This window comes from Camellia sinensis, chromosome 8 (assembly GCF_055761805.1).
Source record: "Camellia sinensis isolate YWXY chromosome 8, ASM5576180v1, whole genome shotgun sequence".
In the NCBI taxonomy this organism is placed as follows: Eukaryota; Viridiplantae; Streptophyta; class Magnoliopsida; order Ericales; family Theaceae; genus Camellia; species Camellia sinensis.
Window position 1 is genome coordinate 143,055,486 of NC_138968.1, and position 25,260 is coordinate 143,080,745.

General features: G+C 40.6%; 1 protein-coding gene across 4 annotated transcripts; it reads right to left on the minus strand.

The window, feature by feature from the left end:
* Positions 1-15,570: 15,570 nt before the first annotated feature.
* LOC114310278 (transcription factor GTE4) lies at positions 15,571-25,039 on the minus strand. 4 transcript variants are annotated; one of them, XM_028256227.2, is made up of 6 exons: positions 24,644-25,039; positions 22,808-24,429; positions 22,674-22,719; positions 22,490-22,594; positions 22,287-22,363; positions 15,571-16,001 (listed from the first exon to the last, which is right to left on the minus strand). In XM_028256227.2, exons 2-5 carry the CDS (start codon positions 24,398-24,400, stop codon positions 22,302-22,304), a joined length of 1,806 nt encoding a protein of 601 aa, XP_028112028.1. In that variant the 5' UTR covers positions 24,401-24,429; positions 24,644-25,039; the 3' UTR covers positions 15,571-16,001; positions 22,287-22,301. The 4 variants fall into 4 exon arrangements, with proteins under 4 accessions (XP_028112028.1, XP_082739778.1, XP_028112040.1 ...); XM_082883652.1 differs by having other exon boundaries at positions 22,808-24,442; XM_028256239.2 differs by having other exon boundaries at positions 22,808-24,447.
* Positions 25,040-25,260: the final 221 nt, after the last annotated feature.

Here is a 25,260-nt window from a genome sequence, read left to right on the forward strand (position 1 = left end):
GGATACCTTTCAAATCCCTACCACTATGGGTGTTTTGGGGGAGTTAATAAAAAATTAATTTTTTTGATTTTTTTTTTAAGTTTATTTTCTTTTTTTGTGAATAAGTTATGTAAAAAATAATGTGATCTAAAATTAATAAAAAATTAAAAATTGACTTTTTATCAGCTTTTCAAATCATTGTTTGGGAAGTGGGTTTGCCTCGGTTTATGGCTAAAATAGTTATAAAATGTAAAATAAATTTTTTAATTTTAATAAGATAAGATGTTATATTTAATTTATAATTATTATATTTTTTTTCTTATAAAAAAATTAAAAAAAGTCAAAAGTCTTTTTACTTTTTACCCTCAAATTAAAATAATAAAAAAAAATTAAAAAGTCAAAAACTCAATTTTCAAACCAAATCTATATATGAGAGGGTAATTTTTGGGAAAATTGGGCCGAACTTCGAGTTTGGTTTTGAGGCCCAAAACGCAGTGGACTAGGTAAAAAGGCCGTACAGAATACTCCGGCCCAGAAGGGCAAAGTTACTCCGGCCTTGGGAAGACAAAGCTACTTCGGCCCAAGGAGGCAAAATTACTCCGGCTCAAGAAGAGATCGTTACTTCAGCCCGAAGAAGAGTAAAATTACTCCGGTCTGGAGGCAATTCACAGTTAGGCCGGTCTCAGAGTTAGTCCGGTCGCAGTATGTTCTAAGAAGGCCGGTGTCGGAATTAGTCCGGTCGTGACTTATATTGGTTAGGTCGGTCCGAACTTGTTACTTGGAAGTTTGATCTAAGCGCATCAAGGTCGAACAGGGCAGCCGAAGTAAAGAGTTGAAGGAGAAGACCGAGCTAAGGATAGTTCGGCCTTCTGTGGATCGGTATAGCCAAGTTTACTTCGGTCAAAAGGAAGTTCGGCCGTAAAGAAAACCATCCCACTTGGTTTAAGCAGTGGGGGAGGGTGTAAAAGGATAAGCATTATCCTTAAGAGATGGAATCCTAGGAGGACTCTGTATGGAGAAATACAAGTCCTACTAGGATTGTGCCATATGAAACTTATAAAAGCTCACAAGCATCACCTTGGATGAGGTAATTGAACACAATCTTTTTGAGAACTTAGAGCTTTGTCTATTTGTCAAGTTTTCTGACTTAGGCATCGGAGAGGTTTCCGGCACACACCCGCCGGCTAGCTCACGTTTGTGTTTTCAGGTGACAAAGCGACGTCGTACGGAGGAGCGTGGACTTGGTCAACAGGATTATACGAGGAGAATTATTTCCTCCCCGTACAATTGGCGCCGTCTGTGGGAAGAACAGACAAGAACAAAAACCTCTTGACTAAGCTTCTCCTTTTCTCATTCAATGGCACACATTGAAGACTTGCCGCAGTCCGCCGTCGACGGACTAACTCCAGAAGGGGGCGCAAGGCGTGAGGGATTACCTGCTGTCCCTCCCATGGCGGACTTGGAGCCCCAACAACATAATTCCAGGAGGAGCGGCAGGGGAAGGCGGAATGGCAGCCCTCGTCACTCTCAAAGTCCCGACAGGCAAAGGAGGAGGATTGATCCTCAAGTCCTGGAAGATCGCGTAAAGGAACAGGATGAACTGATTCGGAGGATGGCGGCGGACATGGAGGCCTTGAAACGCCAGATGAAGACCAAAGATGTGGCGACAGGAGAGGGGCGCAAGCACAAGACGCCCCCTCGCCACTCAGAAAGTCGTAGTAGGAATACTACACCCTCTCAAGGAGAGAGCAGAAGCCTCAGGACAGGCGACACTCATTCCTTATCTTCAAGGACTCGTCACTCCAGGTCTGAGAGGACGAGATCCGAAAGATCATACACTGAAGGAAGCACGTATTGGCCTTCACATTCACACCAAACCAGATCCAGACAAACCGAGCTACCCAGGTCATCCGACTTACGAACCGTGCTAGAAGAAAAAGCACGATGCAAGGAAGATGCCAGGGCAAGGGATCCACACCGAGTTTCGGCCTTACAACGGTTGGCTCCTCGGACGCACGGAAGCGTCGAGGTTGGAATGCCAATACCGCGACCGGCCTACGAACCAACGGACAAGGCATTGGCAAGACTACAGACCTCGCCGTTTGTCCCAGCGATCGAAAACGCACCCCTACCATCAGGCTTCCTTCAGCCGAAGTTCAATACATATGAAGGGAAGACGGACCCGTATTCACACTTGAGCCACTTTCGCCAAGTCATGGCCGTGTACAGGCGAAACGAGGCCTTAATGTGCATACTTTTCCCATCAAGTCTGGGCGACCTAGGCTTGACTTGGTTCGAAAAGCTCCCAGAGGGTAGCATTGCTTCCTGGGCCCAATTGGCAGAAGCGTTCGTGACAAGGTTTCGGACAAACACAAAAACACCGGTGGAGATAGACCAGTTACTCTCCATCGACATGGGTGAAAAAGAGACCCTCAGATCTTACAACAGTCGCTACTGGGAGACATTCAACCAAATTGGAGACTGCCCAACCAATCTAGCCATTGCGCAGTATAAAAGAGGTCTACCAGTAGGGAATCGACTAAGAGATTCGATCACCATGACACCACCCCTCACCATGGAGGCCCTGATGGAAAGAGTGCATCAGCACATCAGGGTAGAAGAGGATGGCGCGCGTGCTAAAGCAAGATCAAGCACAACCGCAGCACCGGAAAAGAAAACCCCTGCCAAGGTCAACACGGTTGACCGAAGTAACAAGAACGGACGTGGCAGACGAGATAACGGAGAAGACCCAGACAAAAGATGGTTGAGAATCCGCACTGCCATAACAACGGTGTTCAAAAAACCAATATATCGGATTCTGAGCGAAATCAAAGACAAGCCTTTTGTCAAGTGGCCAGCCAAGCTTGGGGAAGCTCAGAAGAATTACGACGACAGATCACGGTGCACCTTCCACAAAGAAAAGGGGCACCGAACTGAGAATTGCACGCCACTAAGGCAGCATTTGGAAGAATTGGTGGCAGCAGGCCACTTGGACGAATACATTGAAGGAGGAGCACAACCGGCCCCCCAAGATCATAATGACCAACCCAACAGAATGCCAAACGATGCACCACCACAAGGCATTATCAATGTAATTCATGGAGTTTTTGAACCTGAGCGCGTATGCGAGCTTAGAGGTTCGATCAAGAAGGCTGAGCACTTTAGGGAAGTATTAAGTGCCCAACCCGCCATCAAGAAGGGGAGGACAGAGGCAACAAACGTCATGTCCTTTTCGGATAAGGACTTGGAACGAATTTACTGCCCCCATAATGATGCCCTGGTTGTCACTCTCCGAGTCAAGGATTTTGACGTCAAGCGGATTCTGATTGACCAGGGTAGTTCATGTGAGATCATGTATTACGACACATTCAAGCAACTAAAGCTGCAGGACAAAGACTTGGCACCCGCAGTTTCTCCCCTGATTGGATTCAACTCCATGCCAGAGTGGCCTGTCGGCAAAATAATCCTTCCAGTCAGAGCAGGAAGTGTATCAAAACAGGTGGAGTTCTGGGTATTGAAGGTCCCCTCCACTTACAACATCATCCTGGGCAGAACATGGCTGCATGCCATGCGTTCAGTAGCGTCATCATACCATCAGGTAATGCGGTTCCCCAATGACGCCGGTATAATTGAAGAAGTCTATGGCGATCAGATCATGTCAAAACAGTGCTTCGCCACAGCAAATGGAAGCCGAGCTGCCAAAGGATACGTTCATTCGGTGGAAGAACCAGAGAGTAATGAACTATTCGCTGACGTCGGCAAAGAAGCTGATCAGAAAGCGGTGGAAGACTTGGTGGAGGTAAAAATAGATGAGAAGAACCCGGATAAGTTCTTCTTGCTTGGCTCATCATTGTCCAGCGCTGAGAGATTAGAGGTCATGGAATTCTTGACCTCTAATATCGAAGTGTTTGCCTGGACACCGTACGACATGCCAGGCATTGATCCAAACTTCATCAGTCACCAACTCAATGTCCACCCATCCGCCAGACCAGTCATTCAACGCACACGCAGATCGGCACTCCACCACGCCGAAATAGTGGCAGAAGAGGTAGGCAACCTGCTGGAGGCAGGAGCAATAAGAGAGGTGCACTACCCAAGATGGATCTCCAACACAGTGGTAGTGCCAAAAAAGAATGGTAAATGGCGTGTCTGCGTCGACTACAAAACAGTCAACAAGGCGTGCCCAAAAGATAGCTTCCCTCTACCAAGGATAGATCAACTGGTGGACTTAACAGCAGGACATAACCGACTTAGCTTTTTGGATGCATACAAAGGCTACCACCAGATCGCCATGCACGAACCAGACCAAGAGGTCACTTCCTTCACAACACCAAGGGGGTTATATTGCTACAAGGTCATGCCCTTTGGCCTAAAGAACGCAGGGGCGACATTCCAAAGGATGGTCACCAAGATGTTTGAACCATTGTTAGGCAGAACAATGGAGGCGTACATCGACGACATGGTGGTCAAAAGCAAGGATGAGAATGACCATCTGAAAGACCTAGGCGAGATGTTCCAGATCCTGAAGAAACACAAGTTGCGCCTCAACGCATCCAAATGCGCATTCGGAGTTGGATCTGGCAAATTCTTGGGCTTCCTGGTGACCAACCGAGGTATAGAAGCAGACCCCTCTCAGATCAGAGCAATCCAGGAGTTGGAGAGACCAAACTCAGTCAAAGAAGTGCAGCATCTCACTGGTATGGCGGCTGCGCTAAACCGGTTCATAAGCAGGTCGTCAGACAGACTACGACCATTCTTCCAAGCTTTAAAAGCCAAGTTTGAGTGGGATGAAGAATGCGACCGAGCTCTGGAAAGCTTGAAGGAATACATGTCTTCCCCACCACTACTTGTTACTCCAGTACCTGGTGAAGAACTCTTTTTGTACCTAGCAGTCTCTCAACACGCAGTCAGCGCAGTGTTGGTTCGTGCAGAAGGAATACAACACTTGCCCATCTTTTATGTCAGCAAGACATTGTTGGGAGCCGAAACAAGGTACTTACCATTGGAGAAACTAGCATTAGCATTAATGATGGCATCCAGGAAATTGGCGCACTACTTTCATGCCCACACCATAGTCGTCCTCACGGCCTTTCCATTAAAAGCTCTGTTTGAAAGGGCGAACTTCAGTGGGCGAATTTTGAAATGGGCAGTAGAGTTGGGACAATTCGATATCAAGTTCCAACCAAAGACCGCAATAAAAGCTCAATCTTTGGCAGACTTCGTCGCAGAGTTTACTCCTGGAAGTCATCATATCTGTCCAGTCGACCTGACTGACTCAACCGAACTAGGGACGGAAGTTGACGCCGGAATAGCGCAACCCCTAGTGAAAGGTAGTCCATCGACCGAACTAGGGACGGAAGTTGACGCCGGAATAGCGCAACCCCTAGTGGAAAGTAGTCCATCAAGCACAAAGGCAGACCACATTAAGGACGACAAGGAAGAGCCAAACAAAGGCTCACCAGCAGTTCAAACAGAGGACGAAGGGCAGACAGCCAACATGGACTTTGAAGAAAACACCATCCTTGACCCCACGGCATCGTCTGACCCTTCCACATGCTGGAAACTATTTGTTGGAGAGATGTGGAAGCTCTTTGTGGATGGAGCATCCAACCGACATGGTGCAGGGCTTGGCATAGTCCTCATCTCTCCAGACGGCCTGGTTATAGAGCAAGCAATCAACCTTGGCTTCCCAGCATCCAACAATGAAGCAGAGTATGAGGCGCTTATCGCAGGACTCAAGTCAGCACACTTCATGAAAGCAGCCGAACTAATGGTATACAGTGACTCTCTGCTGGTGGTAAACCAAATTTCGGGCGAATACGAAGCAAAGGACGACAAAATGGCCAAGTACCAAGAGTTAGTCAGAACAGAGATCAAGAAGTTTGATGTGGTAAGGATAGAACAAATTGGCAGGGAGGAAAACAGCCGAGCGGACGAGCTAGCAGGCCTGGCCTCAATGGCAGATACATCGATCCCTCATCCATTACTCATCGACTTCTTACCAAGACCAAGTATAGAAGACCCCGAAGCAGAAGAAGTATATTGCACTGAATTAGGCCCTTCATGGATGGATCCCATCATCCTGTTCCTAAAAGACGGCATCCTACCAGCAGAGAAAAAAGAAGCCAACAAAATAAGGGCAAAGTCGCAGCGATTTTGGCTATCTCCATCTTTGGCATTATACAAGAAGTCATTCTCTGGGCCTTACCTCAAGTGCGTTCATCCCAGCAAAGTAGAAGCCTTCCTATTCGAAATACATGAAGGGGTATGTGGAAGTCATCAAGGGGGAAGGTCGCTCGCCTACAGGGCTATTTCGCAAGGATATTGGTGGCCATATATGCAAGCAGACTCAGAAAAATATGTGAAGAAGTGTGAAAAATGCCAGAAATTCGCGCACCAAATACATCAACCAGCAAGAGAACTCCTACCTTTAACTAGCCCATGGCCTTTCGCAATGTGGGGCTTAGACATAGTAGGACCACTTCCAACAGCACCCGGAGGCAGAAAATTCTTTCTCGCAGCAACAGACTACTTCACAAAGTGGGTGGAAGCAGAAGCATTGGCGTCAATCAAAGAGAAGGATGTGAAGAAGTTTGTTTGGCAGAATATTATCACTCGGTTTGGCATACCAAAAGCACTGATCTCAGACAATGGAACTCAGTTCGACGGCAGGATCTTTAGAAGCTTTTGTGAAGAGTACAAGATAGAGTTCTACAATTCCACACCGGCATATCCCCAAGCAAATGGGCAAGCAGAAGCATCAAATAAAGTCGTCTTAGATGGACTAAAGAAAAGGCTAGAGAAGGCAAAAAGCAAGTGGGCAGATGAACTTCCTCATGTTTTATGGGCCTACCGCACGACACCTCGGCGATCAACAGGAGAAACACCATTCTCCTTAGCATATGGAATGGAAGCGGTAATCCCACTAGAAGTTGGCCTCCCCACAATTCGAAGCGAAAATTTTGATCCAGACTTAAATGGAGAAGCCATAGCCTTAGAACTCAACCTTGCAGAAGAAAGAAGAGAAAGAGCATTGGTCCACATCGCCTCATACCAACGAGAGTTAATCAAAAAATACAGCAAAAAGGTTCATCCAAGACAATTCAAAATTGGCGATTGGGTACTGCGCAAAGTAATGGGAAACACCTTGGTCCCAGGAGACGGCAAGTTAGGCCCAAATTGGGAAGGTCCTTATAAGGTGGTTGGGTTAGCCGGCAAAGGGGCATACCACCTAGAAGACAAGGATGGCAAGGCAATCCCTAGGCCATGGAATACGGCCAATCTCAAGATATTTTACTTTTAGCTTTTATCCTTCAAACATTATGTAATTTTCTCTTCCTTCAATAAAATGAGATTCTTTTTAGCACAGATTACTCTTTGTAAAAGTTAGCTAGACTTGAGTATATTGCAAGCATTCCATTCTAAGTTAGCCAGAAAAACAAACTTAGAGGTTGGCTGGATTAAACCAACACCCTTCCTAAGCCCAGGATAAGGATCCAGGCTGCAGGACATTTGGTCGGAATAACCAAATACTCGAAGTTAGCTGGAAAAACTAACTTCAATTGTTGGCTGGAATAAACCAACACTCGTTACTCTTCAGCCGAAGTAAGTGTAAGGCTGAAGAGTGGTTGGCTGGAATAAACCAACACTTTTACTCTTCAGCCGAAGTAAGTGTAAGGCTGAAGAGTGGTTGGCTGGAATAAACCAACACTTGTTACTCTTCAGCCGAAGTAAGTGAAAGGCTGAAGAGTGGTTGGCTGGAATAAACCAACACTTTTACTCTTCAGCCGAAGTAAGTGTAAGGCTGAAAAGTGGTTGGCTGGAATAAACCAACACTTGTTACTCTTCAGCCGAAGTAAGTGCAAGGCTGAAGAGTGGTTGGCTGGAATAAACCAACACTTTTACTCTTCAGCCGAAGTAAGTGTAAGGCTGAAGAGTGGTTGGCTGGAATAAACCAACTCTTGTTACTCTTCAGCCGAAGTAAGTGTATGGCTGAAGGGTGGTTGGCTAGAATAAACCAACTCTTGTTTCTCTTCAGCCGAAGTAAGTATAAGGCTGAAAAGTGATTGGCTGGATTAAACCAACACTTAATACTCCTCAGCCGAAGTAATTATGTCGGCTAAGGAGTGGTTGGCTGGTAAGTATAGTTTAACCAACCAAAAACCGAAATAACACTTGGAGTAATAGAAGACATTACAAACGCAAGCATACACACAATAACCGGAATAAGAGAAGTAAAATTTTCATTCAAAAAGAAGTCATTACAAGGCTGCTTAGTTCGGTTACAAAGAAAAGATTACAAAATTAAGAGAAAAGTTCATCTATTTCGGCGTCGAAAGCAGCATCGGCGTCAACCCGAAGACCGGTTTCGGGCGCTGCAACACTTTCAGAAGGGAGAACGGGTTCGGCTGGAGTCACGGCTTCACTTGGTTGATCAAGAGTTAGATCTTCCACCATGGGCTCCGACCGAACTACCTGATCTGCATTCACAACCGAAGTATCCTCAGGGGCAGAGTCTTCATCAGAATCTTCATCATCTGAGCCCTCAAGGAACTGCTGTTGCATGGCCGTGGCATATTCCATCAGGGAGTTCGGTATGAAGTAGGCTGGAGGGTTGAGAACCTCGGTCTGAGAATCATGACCGAGCTTCTCAACGGCTCCCCTCCAGCCGCACTTAAAGAAGAGATCCTTGGCAGCATTGCACTGTAGGGCGTAAGCATCCTCTGCCCTCTTGAAACCCTGCTTGTCAGCCTCTTTGACCTTCTCCTTTATTTCAGCATCCTTCTTTCGTTCAAGTTTTAACAGCTCGCGCAAGTACTTGTCCTTCAGCACAATGGCAGTCTTTTGTTTTTCAGCTTCGGCCGAACTAACCATTCCGGTCAGTCGGCCGACCTCACCCCGGAGTTCGGCCAGTTCCTTGCGAGCTTCTTCTAGTTCGGCCGATTTCGCCTCTGCCTCGGCCGCTGCTTGCCTAGTCACTTTCCTCAGCTCCAATACTTTCCTGTGGGTGATTTGGTTTTTCTGGATGGCCTGACAGAGTAACAACCTCAATTTAGCCGAAGAAAAAGTTGAGAAGAAAAACAGAAATGCGACCGAAGTTACTTACCAGAATCATTGATTTAGTGGCTGACCGGATGGACTTCAGCTCGGTGGTTAACTGTTTCTGGTGGTGTTCCATGTCTTTGGGCAGACACACGCTCTTGGCCAGGTTGATGGCCAACAGGTGGTCTTTCTCAGCAACGACCGAGTCTGTGTCTAGAATGACTCGGTCGTTGAAAGTTAGTTTCGGTGCCCAGCAGCCGATAGTTTGGTCGGAAGACTCCGGTTGGGGGCTCGGTGGTAAGCTCGGCTGAACAGGAGTTTCTTCATCAATCAGAACTCGTTCGGGTTCGGAAGTTCGGGCACGTTTGGTTCGGCGGGAAGAGGATGGCTGTTGGGAAGGAAGGGCGACAACAGCAGGTTGCGGTTGGCTGGGAGGCGCCACTTCGGGCCTAGCTGTTTCGGTTAGAAGGGCCCTGACCCTGCTCCTTTTCGCCATCTCTTCTTCTGCGGTTAGAGGGACAAGTCTTATCTCAGGCAAAGTTAGGTCCGGTTCCGGTGCCTCTTCAAGAAGGAAGTCAGTCACCTTTGCTTTCCGTCGACCGCTGTAACGGTAGGTCGGTTCGAAATTTAGAAGCTTGGCCCAATCCCTTTCTTTAACTCGAAAAGCGGCTCGCAAGACTCCGAGGTTAGGATAGCTATACAAGGAATGGAGATGGGCGAAATCTGCAAAAAAGACAAGTGTTAGTTCGGCTAGTAGACTAAACAACCGAGATAAAGCAGAAGACCGAAGTAAAATTACCAGGCTCTCCCATTTTCCAATTTATAGGTCGGCCAGGAATTTGAGCTTGAAAATCCTCAAAGTTCCCAGAGACCCAAAAGAAATCATCATCGTTGAGATCTTTGTCCGGAGTGTGCTTAATTATCTTCTCTCGGCGGCGGCGAATTCTAAGGTAATATACCCACCCAGCATTCTTTGAACCGATGGAATACTGATGGAATATTTCGGCTAGGCCGAGATTTAGTCCGGTTTGATGATTTAATGCGGCTATTCCCATTATGATACGATATGTATTGGTAGACAGTTGGGTGGGGCACAACCTAGTCTGTCTAAGAAATTCGCAGATTAGCGGTTGAACAGGAAACCGTAGTCCGGTTTCTATTATGGATTGAAGGGTAAAAGGGACGAAGCCTTCATTGTCCCAGGGAGTAGCATCTTTCTTGGCCAATACCAGTTGGACACCATCAGGAATCTGGTAGTCCTGCCTAAATTCGGCCATGCCACCAGGGGTTTCGACTAAATATCTATACTTACCCATTTGTTGTATAAATTACGAATAAATTATTTCGGTACAAAAATTTGGCTCAGTAGCTCGGTTGAGCACACGCAGGAGTGTCTGGGCAACCTAAGTCTGCAAGGTAGAAAACAAAGGGGTTAAGCACAGATCGATTGGACCGCGCTACAAATTATAAGCAAGATATACAAATCCTACTTCGGCTTAGTGGGCTGGTTCTACCTCGGCTCTTCAGAATGTTTGTTAGCACGGTTTTGAGCACATTAGACCGGTTTAACGTCTAGGGGCGGCTTTCTGAGTTCGGTCTAAAAAACTAAGAAAGCTGGTCTAGTCCCAAGGCCTAAAACGGTTACAGTATGAGGAAAATTACTTCGGTTGAGGACTTAGGGGCGGCTTTCTGAGTTCGGTTTAAGAACTAAGAAAGCCGGCTTGGCCCCAAAATCCTAGCTCGGTTATAGACCGAAGTACCTAGTTCGGTATGAGCAAGCTTGTTCGATGATCCTATCTTGGCTAGAGTGGGTCAAAAGAAACTACTGATATTCCTAGTTCTAGTCCGGTTATGTTCTAAATCTATTCACATACATGACACAAACAGTATCCAAGTTCGGTTGGGACGTGATTCTGGATCAAAATCGAAATTTTTTCTCTAGGGTATATGACATATACATAGAGTTCTAATGGTTTCTCCATAAAAGTACAAAAGCGAAACAGAAATGGACAAACTGTTTGCAAAAAACATACAGAGCATGGAAAGCAGAGTACGAAAACAAAGAAAATAAGAAGGATAGGCTTGCTTACCTGTATAAGAGAGAAGCTAGAGATGAAGGCGGTGGCAGCAATGGAGGCACGTACACAGCAAACTCAAAGACTCAGGAAGCAAGGGAGAAGAGAAAGTGAAGAATAGAAGGTGAAATGTTTCAAGAAAGAGAAAGGCTGTTTTGTGAAAAGGGAGAGAGAAAAAAGGCGGCAAAAAGAGGCGGGAGTTGTACGAAATTCCTGCAGGACGGCGTAGCAGTTGGCCACGGCTTATCAGAACCTGCCACTTGTCACTGGAATGGGAAGCGTTACAGACGCTATGATTGAAGAGACGTTTTGACCGGACATAGTGTTACCCGAGGTAAACTTAGTTCGGCTGGAAAGGCTAAAAGGGTTTTTAGCTCGGCTGAAAAAGCGTAACAAACTCTAGCTCGGCCAAAAGGCTGGTAATCCCAATCATGTTGCACAGATGGAATTAAGGGGCAATTGAGAGGGTAATTTTTGGGAAAATTGGGCCGAACTTCGAGTTTGGTTTTGAGGCCCAAAACGCAGTGGACTAGGTAAAAAGGCCGTACAGAATACTCCGGCCCAGAAGGGCAAAGTTACTCCGGCCTTGGGAAGACAAAGCTACTTCGGCCCAAGGAGGCAAAATTACTCCGGCTCAAGAAGAGATCGTTACTTCAGCCCGAAGAAGAGTAAAATTACTCCGGTCTGGAGGCAATTCACAGTTAGGCCGGTCTCAGAGTTAGTCCGGTCGCAGTATGTTCTAAGAAGGCCGGTGTCGGAATTAGTCCGGTCGTGACTTATATTGGTTAGGTCGGTCCGAACTTGTTACTTGGAAGTTTGATCTAAGCGCATCAAGGTCGAACAGGGCAGCCGAAGTAAAGAGTTGGAGGAGAAGACCGAGCTAAGGATAGTTCGGCCTTCTGTGGATCGGTATAGCCAAGTTTACTTCGGTCAAAAGGAAGTTCGGCCGTAAAGAAAACCATCCCACTTGGTTTAAGCAGTGGGGGAGGGTGTAAAAGGATAAGCATTATCCTTAAGAGATGGAATCCTAGGAGGACTCTGTATGGAGAAATACAAGTCCTACTAGGATTGTGCCATATGAAACTTATAAAAGCTCACAAGCATCACCTTGGATGAGGTAATTGAACACAATCTTTTTGAGAACTTAGAGCTTTGTCTATTTGTCAAGTTTTCTGACTTAGGCATCGGAGAGGTTTCCGGCACACACCCGCCGGCTAGCTCACGTTTGTGTTTTCAGGTGACAAAGCGACGTCGTACGGAGGAGCGTGGACTTGGTCAACAGGATTATACGAGGAGAATTATTTCCTCCCCGTACAATATAATAATGGTAAATTCCACCCTACACTATTACAGCATTTGTCATATTTATTGTCATTCAATGTTTAGTAAATAAATTACTTATAATAATTTATTTTAATTTAGAGATTTGTATTAGATTGTTTGATATATATTATGCTTGTAATTTATTAGATATAAATAACTTGAAAGAAAATTTGGCCATAAATCTCTCATAACTTTATTTCCTTGTTAAAAGGACAAAAATAAATAAATAAATAAATAAATACTTTTAAAATCCCCTCATAATTATTAGGAGTGAGCATGGTCTGGATTGGACCGGTTTGAGGAAAAATCAGGACCAATCTATTATTTACGGTTCTTGAAAAATTGGAACCAATCCAATCCGTTTAAATCATAGAACCAATCCATTTAAATACGGATTGGATCGGTTTAAGACTACAGATTCACATAATTAAATAACAAAAATATATATATATAAAACACTTTAATTTCATAAAAATATAACCATAGCGTTATATTAGTTCTACAATAGTAACATGTCTTTCTATAATAGTGACATACTGTTTTAGAATTTAAACAACTATAAGAAAATTGGTTTTATCATAAGTATTTAGACCATTACAAATTAAAACTAAAAACTAACAAACAAAAGTAATAAAAGAAGATATGATGCGGGTTGAGGTTTGAGTTTAGGTTTTATATGGAATAAGAGAAGATACTATGCGGGAGGATGTATAATAAAAATATAGACTATTTGTATACGGTCTGGATTGGTTCCAGTTCGGAACCGTGGGGTTCAATCCAGAATCAATCTGTGGACTACGGATTTTTAATTCTTCAATCCGGAACCGAATCATGGATTCAAAAAACCAATACAAACCTATTGAATTGGACTGGACTGGATCGGATTATGGATTTGACAGATTCCTTGCTCAGCGCTAATAATATAAAGTCTTGTATGAAGGACATATTTTATTATTTAAATATTTTCTAACCATTATATTCTCTCTCTTTCTCTTACCGTGCTCTCTCTCTCTCTCTCTCTCTCTCTCTATAGTAATGACAGTAAAATTTTACTAAAATTTTAATGCGAATCAGAGTAAAATTTTATTGTTTACATTAATTTTGATAGTATTTTTTTATTTTTTAAAATTTTTTTATAGTCAACCTAGATCTTTATGAGAAGATTTTAAAAGTACTAATTTTATTAAAAAATGATATCTAGAGCAAAAATTATATTATTTTAAAGTTTTAAATATTAAATTAGTCAATAAAGATATTTTGGTAATAGTGGTATGTGCGAGACTTTTAACGGAATTGTTTTGTATCTATTCTTAATGTATTAAAATTTTATTACGAAGGGGTTGTGACCAAATTCTCCTAACTTAAATAAGTTGAAAAAGTTAATTATCTAAAAATTGGGAAAAGTGATTTTAGCTTATGTTTTCTTTTTTATTTTTTATTATAAGCTTTTAGCTTGCAATATAGTATACCAAACATGCATATTGTATTGTTAATTATGACGTATTGTAATGTTTATGATTTATCGTGACATGTATAGCAACATGACCATTAAACAATAGTAATTATTCTGATTTGTATAATTTTAGTATAACTTTACAATTTTTTTTGAACATGCATAAGAATTTAGCCTATGTCTTTAAAGATCTCTTAATGAAATCACTGATTTTTATCCGTATCATCAAAATATTTAATTAAATGACCACGTTACTTTTTTGTTAAAAAAATATCATTATTTTCTTATATTTATTTAAATATAAAAAAATTGTCCTTCACCTTTTTACCTTAACCACATTTGAGAAAGAATATTCACAAAAAAAAAAAAAAAAACACATTTGAGAAAGAAGGGAGAGAAGTTAGACGAATCGAGTGGGAACACCAAATGGGAAAGAGAGACGGGTGAGTTAAACATGAAAAATATGTATGAAATTGCTGGGCTCTGAACGTGTAGCTACTACGAGGACAAAAACCCATGTGAAAGCTTTGCTATGTATGGTATGGGTTTTCCATTTGTTTTTCCTTGTGAAGGTTTCTTATTTTGCTCTGGTTTTTGCTTGGTTCTAATTTGTTGAGGTTTTTTTTTTTTTTGTTCGTGGTAAAGAAGAAGAGAGGTGGGTACGCAATGGTGAAAGAGGGAAAACAAGAGAGGGAGACGGTGGGATTGTACATGTGCAAAAATGTTTTGGAGTTTTAATTTGTGAGCTCTAATAGTTCTAATGTGTACGTGGAGCCACTCTGATGTGATGTTTTGGTGTTTTTTTTTTTTTTTTGTGACTTTCCAACTCACTAAAGTTCTAATTTTAAAGGGATGTATCATTGTTACTACATGTGCTTGGTTGGATAATGGATGATGTAGACGCTGATGCGATTGGTCGGTATTGGTCAGCAGGGCAATAGTTGTACAATGGTGGATGGGGGAATATAAGGTGGAGGTAGCGTGCAATGGTGGAGGGAAAGAGAAGGCAGGGCTAAATGGTGGTAGATGAGACATGGTGGTGTGTGGTGATTAGGGTTACAAATGAATCGAACTGTTCATTAACAAATTCGATTCGACTCGTTAAAGGTTCGGCTCGTTTAGTATATGAGCTAAAGTCGAACTTGTATAATCTTGGCTTGTCAAACTCAGCTCATTTATCATTATTTAAATTACATAATAAATATATTATTTATATATTAAATAATTTATTAAATTATATATTAGATAATATTTTTTATTTAAATATATAAATAATATGAATTTTTTTTTTATAGAGCCAAACTCGAGTTTCATTAATATTAATGAACTAAACCGAGCTTGAGCCCAGTTCCTTATCGAGCTGAGTTTGAACTCAATAAAAGCTCGACAAGTAAGCGAGCAAAGCTCAGCTCAATTCGGCTCGTTTGCAACCCTAGCAGTGATGGTGCACAGTAATGGAAGTATTTGAACGGGCAAGAAAGAGTGAAGAGAGAAGGATGACAAAAATAAAAATATAAGGGTAAAGCTATAATTTGTTACAAATATAGAAAGGTAGAGAGACTTGTCACAATTGTTTGATTGAAAATCCTTTTGTTACTATTGGGAAAGGTGGCGTCACTAGAGAGTGAATCTTTGAACATAATTCCAAGTTTAAGTTGTGAAAGAAAGAGAGGAACTATTAACTAAAGCTACTAACACTTTCAAAATATACTCACATCTTACATACTACAACGAAGTATAGAGAATATTTACATGCAACACCAAAGACTATGCCCCAACTAGGACACAAAAGCATTAATCACTGAAAAGAATAGCAGTTGTTAGCAATGTACAAGTGCTATTATGCATACCCAACTAACTAAACTGTCTGTTCCTACCTAGTCACCACCATCTGGGCATTATTATTATACAAATCTGTGAACACAAACACAGCCCCCTCTAGAAGACTGGTATGCTCATACAACGGCTAAGAACTGAACCCCACTCCAAAGCGAAAAGACCTTGGGGAGGTGTTAAAATTGTTACCCCACTACTATACAACCAACATAGGAAGATACAGAAGCACAATCCCAAAACTCTTCAGACCAACCAACAAGAATTATCATCACCCTCATTAAAATCTGCAAGATCTGCCAATCAAGAACAAGAAAAATGTCTATTAGTGTCGCTCTAGTGAATTAGCAAACTCGGCAAAAGTCAAACGGCAATCTTGAAGTAAAGAACCAAACAAAATTGTAGTTCATTATATGTTTGTTTTATTCATTATATAAATGGAGGTGGAGAGCAAGAGTTGTTTATACCAGAGACTCTCCAATATAAGCTACATTAGTTACCTCTTAAACTTCACTAAAATCTCATCAATCTGGATCGCAACAACACCTTAATTCTTATTGCATTTTTCATATATTTTCAATTGTAGGAGTAAGTAGTGGTGTCATTTATTTTATAATGTTAAGTAAACCCAGTTCACAGTCAAACCATTCTATTTAGAAAAATCAATCCATATAACATCAAAACAAACATGTCTCAGAGGTTACAAGTTGCAACAAAAGATGAGTAAAAAAACACAGGAGAAAATGGAAAGAACCTACAATAGGGTATGTTGCAGAGTCTCCACCGTCGAACTCCTGTATTTGTAAATACCAATTTTCATTTCTTAAAAACAAATAGTTTCACTTTTTCTCCATTCTTCTTTTTCTTTTTTGGGCCCTCCTAATAGAACTACATGTACGGTGACATATAGGGAGTGTTTGGTGCAGCTTTTTTAAGCCAACTTATGGCTTCTGGCTTTTAAAAAGTTATTTTGGACTGTTTGGTTAAACTTATTTCAAACAGCTTCTGATTCTAACAACTTATTTTAAGTCAAAAAAGCTGATTCTGAGAAGCTGCTCACCCCTTGCTTCTGATTATCAGCTTCTGCTGTGGACATGTTAATTCACGGTTATACTCTTAGATTTTTTTATTTTTTATTTTTTTAAAAATAGAAAAAGACTCAAATGGACTATTAAATATTATTATTATTTTTTATGAAAAATGTAGACAAATAGTGAATAATAAAAAATAAAAATTAATTGAAAAAGCTACTTCACAGCTTATTTAACAAACACTACTCAGCAACTTAAATCTATAATCCAACAGCTATACCAAACAGATTAACCGCTTCTGATTAAAGTCATAATCTATAATCTGTTAAGCTATAATCTATAATCTGTTTTAACAGCTACACCAAACACCACCATATAACTTCGGCATGGAAAAATCTTGAAATTTTCAAACCCAGTAGTGTTTGAAGCAAGCTATGTTACACGGACGCGGGTATGGGTATCGGGTGCGGGTGCATATCTATGGGTCGGACATTTCAAAATTAAAAATTAAAAATACGTGGATATGTATCCAAATTTGAATATGGGTACGGAGATACATTAAATATATATATATATATATTTAAATATAGTTATTAAGATGAGTTATATTATATAAATAACAAATAATTATTTTACATATATGTGTTTATTTATTTTTATTAATATATATAAGTATATATTATCTTATAAATATATTATATGTTATACAATAATTATTATATAATATATAATAATAATTGTTATTATTATAGTTATTATAATAATAGTTATTAACTATTATTATTTTATATAGATATATACGAATGGATATAGATGTGAATCAAGAGACAGGGATGTCAATCAGTAAAGTCAAGGATGAAACAAGAGAGAGAGAGAGAGAGAGAGGGAGAGAAGCGAAGCGAAGCGAAGCGATCGATTGATCGCGATTGCGAGGGAGAGACAGAGAGTCGTCTGGGGGTGTTCGACTGTTCAATCGACTGATGGAGCTTCGATCTTCGACTGGATCGACCGGATGGAGCTTCGATTGGAGGTCGTCGATCTTCGACTTCCACTGGATCAATTTCAACTAGGTTCTCTCTTGCTCTCTTCTCTTTCATTTCTTTTGCTGTCTGTAAAGAGCCGTGTTCGAGAGAGAACAGCCGAATCCGACACAGATCCCACACCCACACCCGTGTCGTGTCGACACGGGTACTTCGCCCCAAAGTGCCGAGTCCATGTAACACAGCAAGCAAGTTATACAGTCACATCTATAAATACAACAAAAAAAAAAAAAAAAAAAAAAACCAAAAATAGAGACACAAAATAGGAACCCATAAATAGACAAAGAAAACAGACTATACTCAACCTTTTAATTTAAATCGGTAAAATGCACCAACCTCCCCTGGGGTTTCGGAATTAGGCAAGTACACCCGCTAGTTTAAAAATACGCAAGAAGCTCCCCTACCCAGTGGGATGCAGCTAAAGGAGGGTAAGTTCTTCATATTACAAAAGAAAATAAAGAATAAAAAATAAAAGGTATAAAAAATAAAAGGTATCTAGTTGAGCAGAAGTGACTTTTCTCTGCTTATCTAATGGCACCTTCTTTCAAGTTCTAACTGACCCCTTTCTCTCCCCACCCCTGACCCAATCCAACCTTCAAAACCACAAGTTCAATAGCCTTTAAATCTTTATCATAGCATCCATCTTAATACCCAATCCCTTCCCTAAAAGCAACATCTTTCTTCCACCACAACCCATGTTACCCGGACTAGGGTACAGGCGTCAAACTTGGGTACATGTCCAGAAGTCAGATTTGCATATTGTTCTAATTGTAGGATATGGGGACTCGGCTAAAAAGTCTCCCGCATAAAACATTGGACAACAGTACTGTCCATTACAAACATATCCAATATTGATCTAAACTATAAAACAAAATTTTCTTCAATTTCTCTTAATTGAAAAGTATCTTAATTAATGTTAATTCCTATTTAATTTAATAAAGTAATCTCTTAATTGAGGCCCTGTTTGGGGCAAGGCTTTTTGACTAAAATAGCCAAAAATCCAAAACACCCAATTACATCACTCTTTTTGCTACATGTTTTTTCATTAAAAAAAAAAAAAAAATCAAAAAGTCAACTAAAATAACTAATTCCCAAACAAGCCACACAATAATTGAGCTTTGCTCTAGTGTGGCAGCCACCCAATAATTTTATTACATATTTCAAATGTTTAATTTAATTACAATAACACGCTAAAAGTGGGCAACATTATGTACATACCACATTAGATTAAAACCTTGATTTATGACTTTAAAAAGTTTGGCACATGCAAAGTGAGTTTTCTTAAGATATTGAAATGTCTAGAGGGAGAGAAAAGAGAGCATTTAGAGCTATGAAGCACCGGCACCCACGTGTGTCAATGCAACATATCAGCATCCGACATGTCTCAAACACATGTCCAACACGCAATAGACACATGTTCGACATGCAGTTTGGTGTGTCCCCTTTTTTTTTTTTTTTTCATTTCGGATGCATCCTTGACATGTTTGAGACTGTTCGATTTCTCTTAATTAAAAAGTATCTTAGTTAATGTTAATTCCTATTTAACAAAGTAATCTTTTGATTGCTCTGCATATGACATGTTTTATAAGGGATACTATAAAACTTGAATTCTATATTGATACTTAAATTAGAGACCTTCCATATTCTATATCTAACTTTCAAACTTCATATTTAATTATAAGAATTGAGTTTTGCTCTAGTGGGGCAGCCACCCAATAATTTTTTACATATTACAAAGGTTAAATTTAATTATGACAAATGACACATAATAACACGCTAAAAATGGGCAACATTATGTACATGCCACACTAGATTAAAACCTTGATTTATGGCTTTAAAAAGTCTGGCACGTGCAAAGTGAGCTTTCTTAGGATATTGAAACATCTAGAGGGAGAGCCGATGGCGCACAAGTTTCTATCAAATTAACTCTGAGAGAGAGAGAGAGAGAGAGAGAGAGAGAGAAGGGGGGGGGGGGAGAGTCAACTGCCAACAAGTTTCTATCAAATTAATTGTGAGAGAGAGATAGAAAGATAGCGTTTAGAACTATATAAAGCACCGACATGTTTCCCAAGGCTACATATCAGCATCTGACATGCAACGGACAAGTGTATGACACGTAGTCTGGCATGTCCTCTTTTTTTTCCTTTTTCATTTCAAATGACTGTTCGATTTCTCTTAATTAAAAAGCATCTTAATTAATATTAATTCTTATTTAATAAAGTAATCTTTTGATTGCTCGGCATATGACACGATTTATAAGGGATACTATAAAACTTGAATTCTGCATTGACATTTAAATTAGAGACCTTCCATATTCTATATCTAACTTTCAAATGTCATATTTAATTATAATAATTGAGTTTTGCTCTAGTGTGGCAGCCACTCAATAATTTTATTAAATATTACAAAGGTTAAATTTAATTACAATAAATGACACATCATAACAAGCTAAAAGTGGGAACATTATGTTCATGCCACACTAGATTAAAACCTTGATTTATGGCTTTAAAATGTCTGGCACGTGCAAACTGAGTTTTCTTGGGATATTGAAATGTCTAGAGGGAGAGTTGACGGCACACAAGTTTCTACAAAATTGAGAGAGAGAGAGAGAGAGAGAGAGAGAGAAGATAGCAATTAGAGCTATGAAGCACTGACACATCTCCCAAGGCTACATATCAGCGTCCTACACATCTCGGACGCTGACACATGTCAAACATGGACACGTGTTCGATATGCAGTCTGGCATGTCCTCTTTTTCTTTCTTTTTTTTTTTCATCCCGGAAGCATCCTGGACATGTCAGACTGTTCGATTTCTCTTAGTTAAAATGTATCATCATTAATGTTAATTCTTATTTAATAAAGGAATCTTTTGATTCCTCTATATATGGCATGATCTATAAGTATCATCATTGATAAAAGTATAATTGCAAAGTTGAAGTCTGAAAGGATATTTCCGGCAGGAGAAAGTTTTAGACAGAGACATGATGGGTGAGTGAGGAAGTCTGATAGGAGAAAGAGATGGCCACCGACTTTAGAGAGATTAGTCCGACAGTGGGTTTCTTGGCTGGAGAAACTGGAAAAGTGTACAAAATGAAGGAGTTTGTGATGAAATATGGTTATCTTTTTCAAGATTTAAGATGTATTTTTTTTCATTCAAAATAGCATCAAGTCATATAACAATGATAATGTAATCACATTACTCCCACTAACTCTGTTTACTAGATGACTCTGACCATGGAAGCTAATGTAATTTCCCAAACCTCAGAGACATCTCTATTTAAAAAAAAAATATAAATATATATAGTTATAAATAATAAGGGTCATTCCTGTAATTGTCAAATAATGCAGAGATAGATCAATGTGATTTACACACAGAAAAAATTAAACCTCTAGCCTATAGTAGATCATCGCATACAGAACTTACTAGTATGCATTCAGCTTAGAAACTAACACAATGCAAGCCAAGCTAAGAAGCACAGCTATGGCTGTGAAATGATATGGACACGCCGACATGGAAATTTTCAAAAAAATGTAGGACACAACATGTAAGGGACATGCCCAAAATATATTATTATGAATTTTCAAGTCGAATATAATAATTTGTAAAGTCCAATTGAAGAGAATAGGTTCAAATTTACATAGTTATTGTTTTATCATTAGATTACAAGTTATTTAATTCAAACTAGTAATGTGTTTCATGTAGGTCTAAGTGTTGGGAAGTGTCCAACATGACATGTTACCTTCTTAAATGTGTCAGTGCTGCTTAGAAGCCAAGAAAGGTAGTACAACATCTATATTCATCACATCAGACAATAGGTATGTCGTATTTGTAGCTAAGTAAAACCTCATTTGAGCTATCCCTTGACAATTTGTGTTCTTGTTAATCGATATGCTGGGACAGGAAGGAGCATCTCTCCAGTTTTGTGACATATAACATACCGAGGCCATGTTTGGTTCGTGAATAGAATGAGTTGTCTGGAGGGGGAGGGTATTTTTAGTCATTTTGCAACAAAATCCTTGTCCTAGTTAAGTTGTCTCACCACCACCCGGGATAAAAGGGTTCTTGGGATAAGTTATCCACGGGTCACAAAATGTGAACCAAAAGCAGGATAATTTTATCCCTGTATAAAATAATCCTATCCCAACCCCTCATCTGAAAATCAAATATGGTCTGACTGCCAACTTGACAACTGACAACCACAGAGCAGGGTATTTTGGACCAGAGTTTTCTATCATACTTCATGCACCCATTGCCCATCAACAATCATAGTCTCACGATATGCAAGGAAAAAACACAGGATCAACTATTCAATAAATCTTCTACTATATGTAACTACTGCTCATATCATACGTAAGTTGAACGTCATAAGTCTTCTACTTCACACTGACAGTTATCACACAGACAGCTATGTAATAAGAACAAAAGACAAGGAAAACAGCTCAAACTTGAAAAAATGACTAAAAACTAACAGAATCTTGGGGAAAAAGTTCTACAAAAATATTATCTTACCTGGACTGAATATACTCAAGTCCTAGGTGAATGGCCTGCATCAGATCCATACCCTGAGGAACTTTCACTATCAGAATCTGCAATAAATACAAGGTACTGAGAGAACAGAAGAGCCTCACTTCTAAGAATAGGAAATTGAACTCCTTGCCTACTAAACCAAAAATAGTACTAGATTGACAAAGTTAAAAAATCTGTCGCAATACCACTTGAAGAGGATCCAGAATCACTGCTGGCGCTGCTTGATCTGCTTGCATTATCCCCATGCTTTTCCACTTGAACAGGAGATGAAGAGGAGACATTCTTTTCATCTGCTTAGAAACAAACAAATTTGCATTTATCATTAAAAGGATTTTCCACCACAACAAATACCACGAATCATTCTTTTACCTGTTCTAGTTTCTTTTGGCGCCTCTACCACACCTGAAGGAGGATTCTGTGGAAACAGCAAAAAGACAAATGGATTAACCAACCAATGCTTCCAACAAAAAATGACGGAAGAAGGTAAGTATTTAATGACTTACCTTTACTTGGGCATTCGGCTCTGCTTCTGCTCTTGCTTGAATAACAAGTTCTGCTTTCTTCTTGTATTTGCTCAAACTCTTCTTGTAGTTGGTCACAAACCTATCAAGCTCCCAGAGAGTTTCTGTATCGAAACTATCAATGTCTACTTCAATCTCATCATCATTTTGACAAAGTGATGAACTCCTCTTCTTAATTATCTGGACAATATTGTCCAGTTTTTCAGAAGGTAAATTCTGCAAGTTTGTGCTAAGCTTCTGCTTTTCCTCATATGTCATGTCCCTCTTCTGAGGATCCTTGGCCTTAGGCTTCTTTGGGGCAGGGGTCCTAACTGCATGTGCGAAATTCATGGGCTTCTGTTTAGGATCAACAGAATTTGTCATTGATTCTGGCCTATCCAAAATCCTTCTCATTTCAGCAGGCGGTGGTAGAAGTGAAGTAGCCTTTCTTGACGTAGGGGTAGGCAACCTTGCTTCATAATCTACTGCAAACCTCAAGGCCTTCACATAGTCAGCCTCTATAACAGCCCATTTGTCCTCAAATATCTTCGATAGCTGCTCTGCCATTAAATGGACATCTTGCCCTTTCGGATTGTAGGTCAAAGCATTGCTAAAAGTAAGTCTCACATCCTCTGCAAATTCTCTTGGAGACTTGTACCAATTCTTATCCAGCCTAGATTTCACAGTGCCCAAGTCCATTGGATTCTTAATAATATCAAAATAGTCATGCAAACCAAAAGCATCTGGATCAACTGGTGTATTAAAAACCCAACCATGCTTGTGCTTCATCAATTTATCGAGCAAAGTGCTACAACTCTTGAAGACTTTATTTGAAAATTTGCTCAACTCAAACCCAGGTCCCAATTCACCACCTCCTTGCTGCTTCTTCCCATTTTGTTTCGACTTCTTGTTGCTCTCAGCTGGCGGGAACTTGTCCTTGGCAAGAAGAAACTCCGAATTCCGATACAACTGGTTTGCCTTCGGTGTCCTCTTCTCTTTCTCCGCATTATCACTTACACCCTGACTATTCTCCAACACTGATATACTTAGCTGATTCAAAGGCCTGGATTCACGAGGAAGAACGACTGATGCAACCTCCATATGAACCCGTTTCACCCTGCCATTATCCACACCAACATTCACTTGCCCCTCTTTTTCCTCAATCTTCTTCACCCAATTCCTTACCAAATCTAGCTCACTCTCCAGCTTCCCCCTCAGCTCCCGCATCTCCTGCTTTGACCTCCACGACAAATTAATCGCTTTCCGATTCTCCTGCCTCAGAAACCCCTGCTTCCCTGTCCCATTACCTGACGCTGGCTCCCGAGAACTCGAGAAGACAGCCAGAGTACGATTCCAGCTCGATGAATCGTCCGATGCCTCATCGAAGCGGGTGAGAAGCTGTTGCTGAGTCGAATTTCCATCTTCGGACGCTAGGGTTTGGGCTTGGGGTTGCGACACATTGTTATTCTTGTTGCTCTTCGGACCCTTGGCTGATTTTCTCGTATAAACTTTGCTCTCAGCCCATCTCTGCTTCTCTTTTGAACCTTCATCTCCTCCATTTCCTCCATTCCCACCTACTATTGTACCCGAAGCCATACATGCACTTCCACAAACCCTAATTCGATCTGCTCCAAAATACTAAGCTATAACATATATATATATATATATATAACTATCTTCTACAAAATCCAATAATTCAATATATTAAAACCCTGATTTTTCTCGGAATTCAAGGTGTTGATCGAACTGTATGCACAAAAGAGAATTTGAGAATTTAGGGTTTTTCAAAGTAGAGAAAACTAGGGTTTTTACAGTAGTAGTAGAGTTTCGAAACCATACCTCTTTGTCGACCCTCTGTCTCTCCCTCCCTCCCTCTCTCTCTCTATTTATGTTCGCGATCTGCAGTTAATGTTCCGTTGAGCCGCCGAAGAGCCATCATATCATATCATATCACCGATGATAAGGTTTCTATTACATCCACGCGCCTATGTGGTTGGGGAACATCACGGATGAATCAGCAGCGTAGATTTGGTGGCGTAGTGCTCCGATCGACTGGTTTTGATAATTTAGCACGCGCGAAGAGTGGCGCGTGGATTTAAAGAAGGTAGAGAACAGTCGTCTTCTGACTTTGGTGTAGTCGGCTCGAAGTTTACCGGTCATCTCCGGTAATTGGGCTACGACTTTGGGGGATGTCCGCCCTTGGCTTCACAGGCCCATATGATAGTACCAGCTCCAAGCTCAAGTTTTAACGACAAGGGCATGCTTGTCATTTCACCCGGAAAATTTCACTTTTTTTTTTTTTAATCTCTCTTCAATTTTGATTGTAGACAAAAAATAAAAAATGTAAATTATAAATACACTCCGGAAGTTTGTTTGAAGTACAAATTGTTTCTTGTGATTTAAAAAATTACAAATATTTTTTTGTCAAAATTTTTTATTTAACAAAATTAATTAAA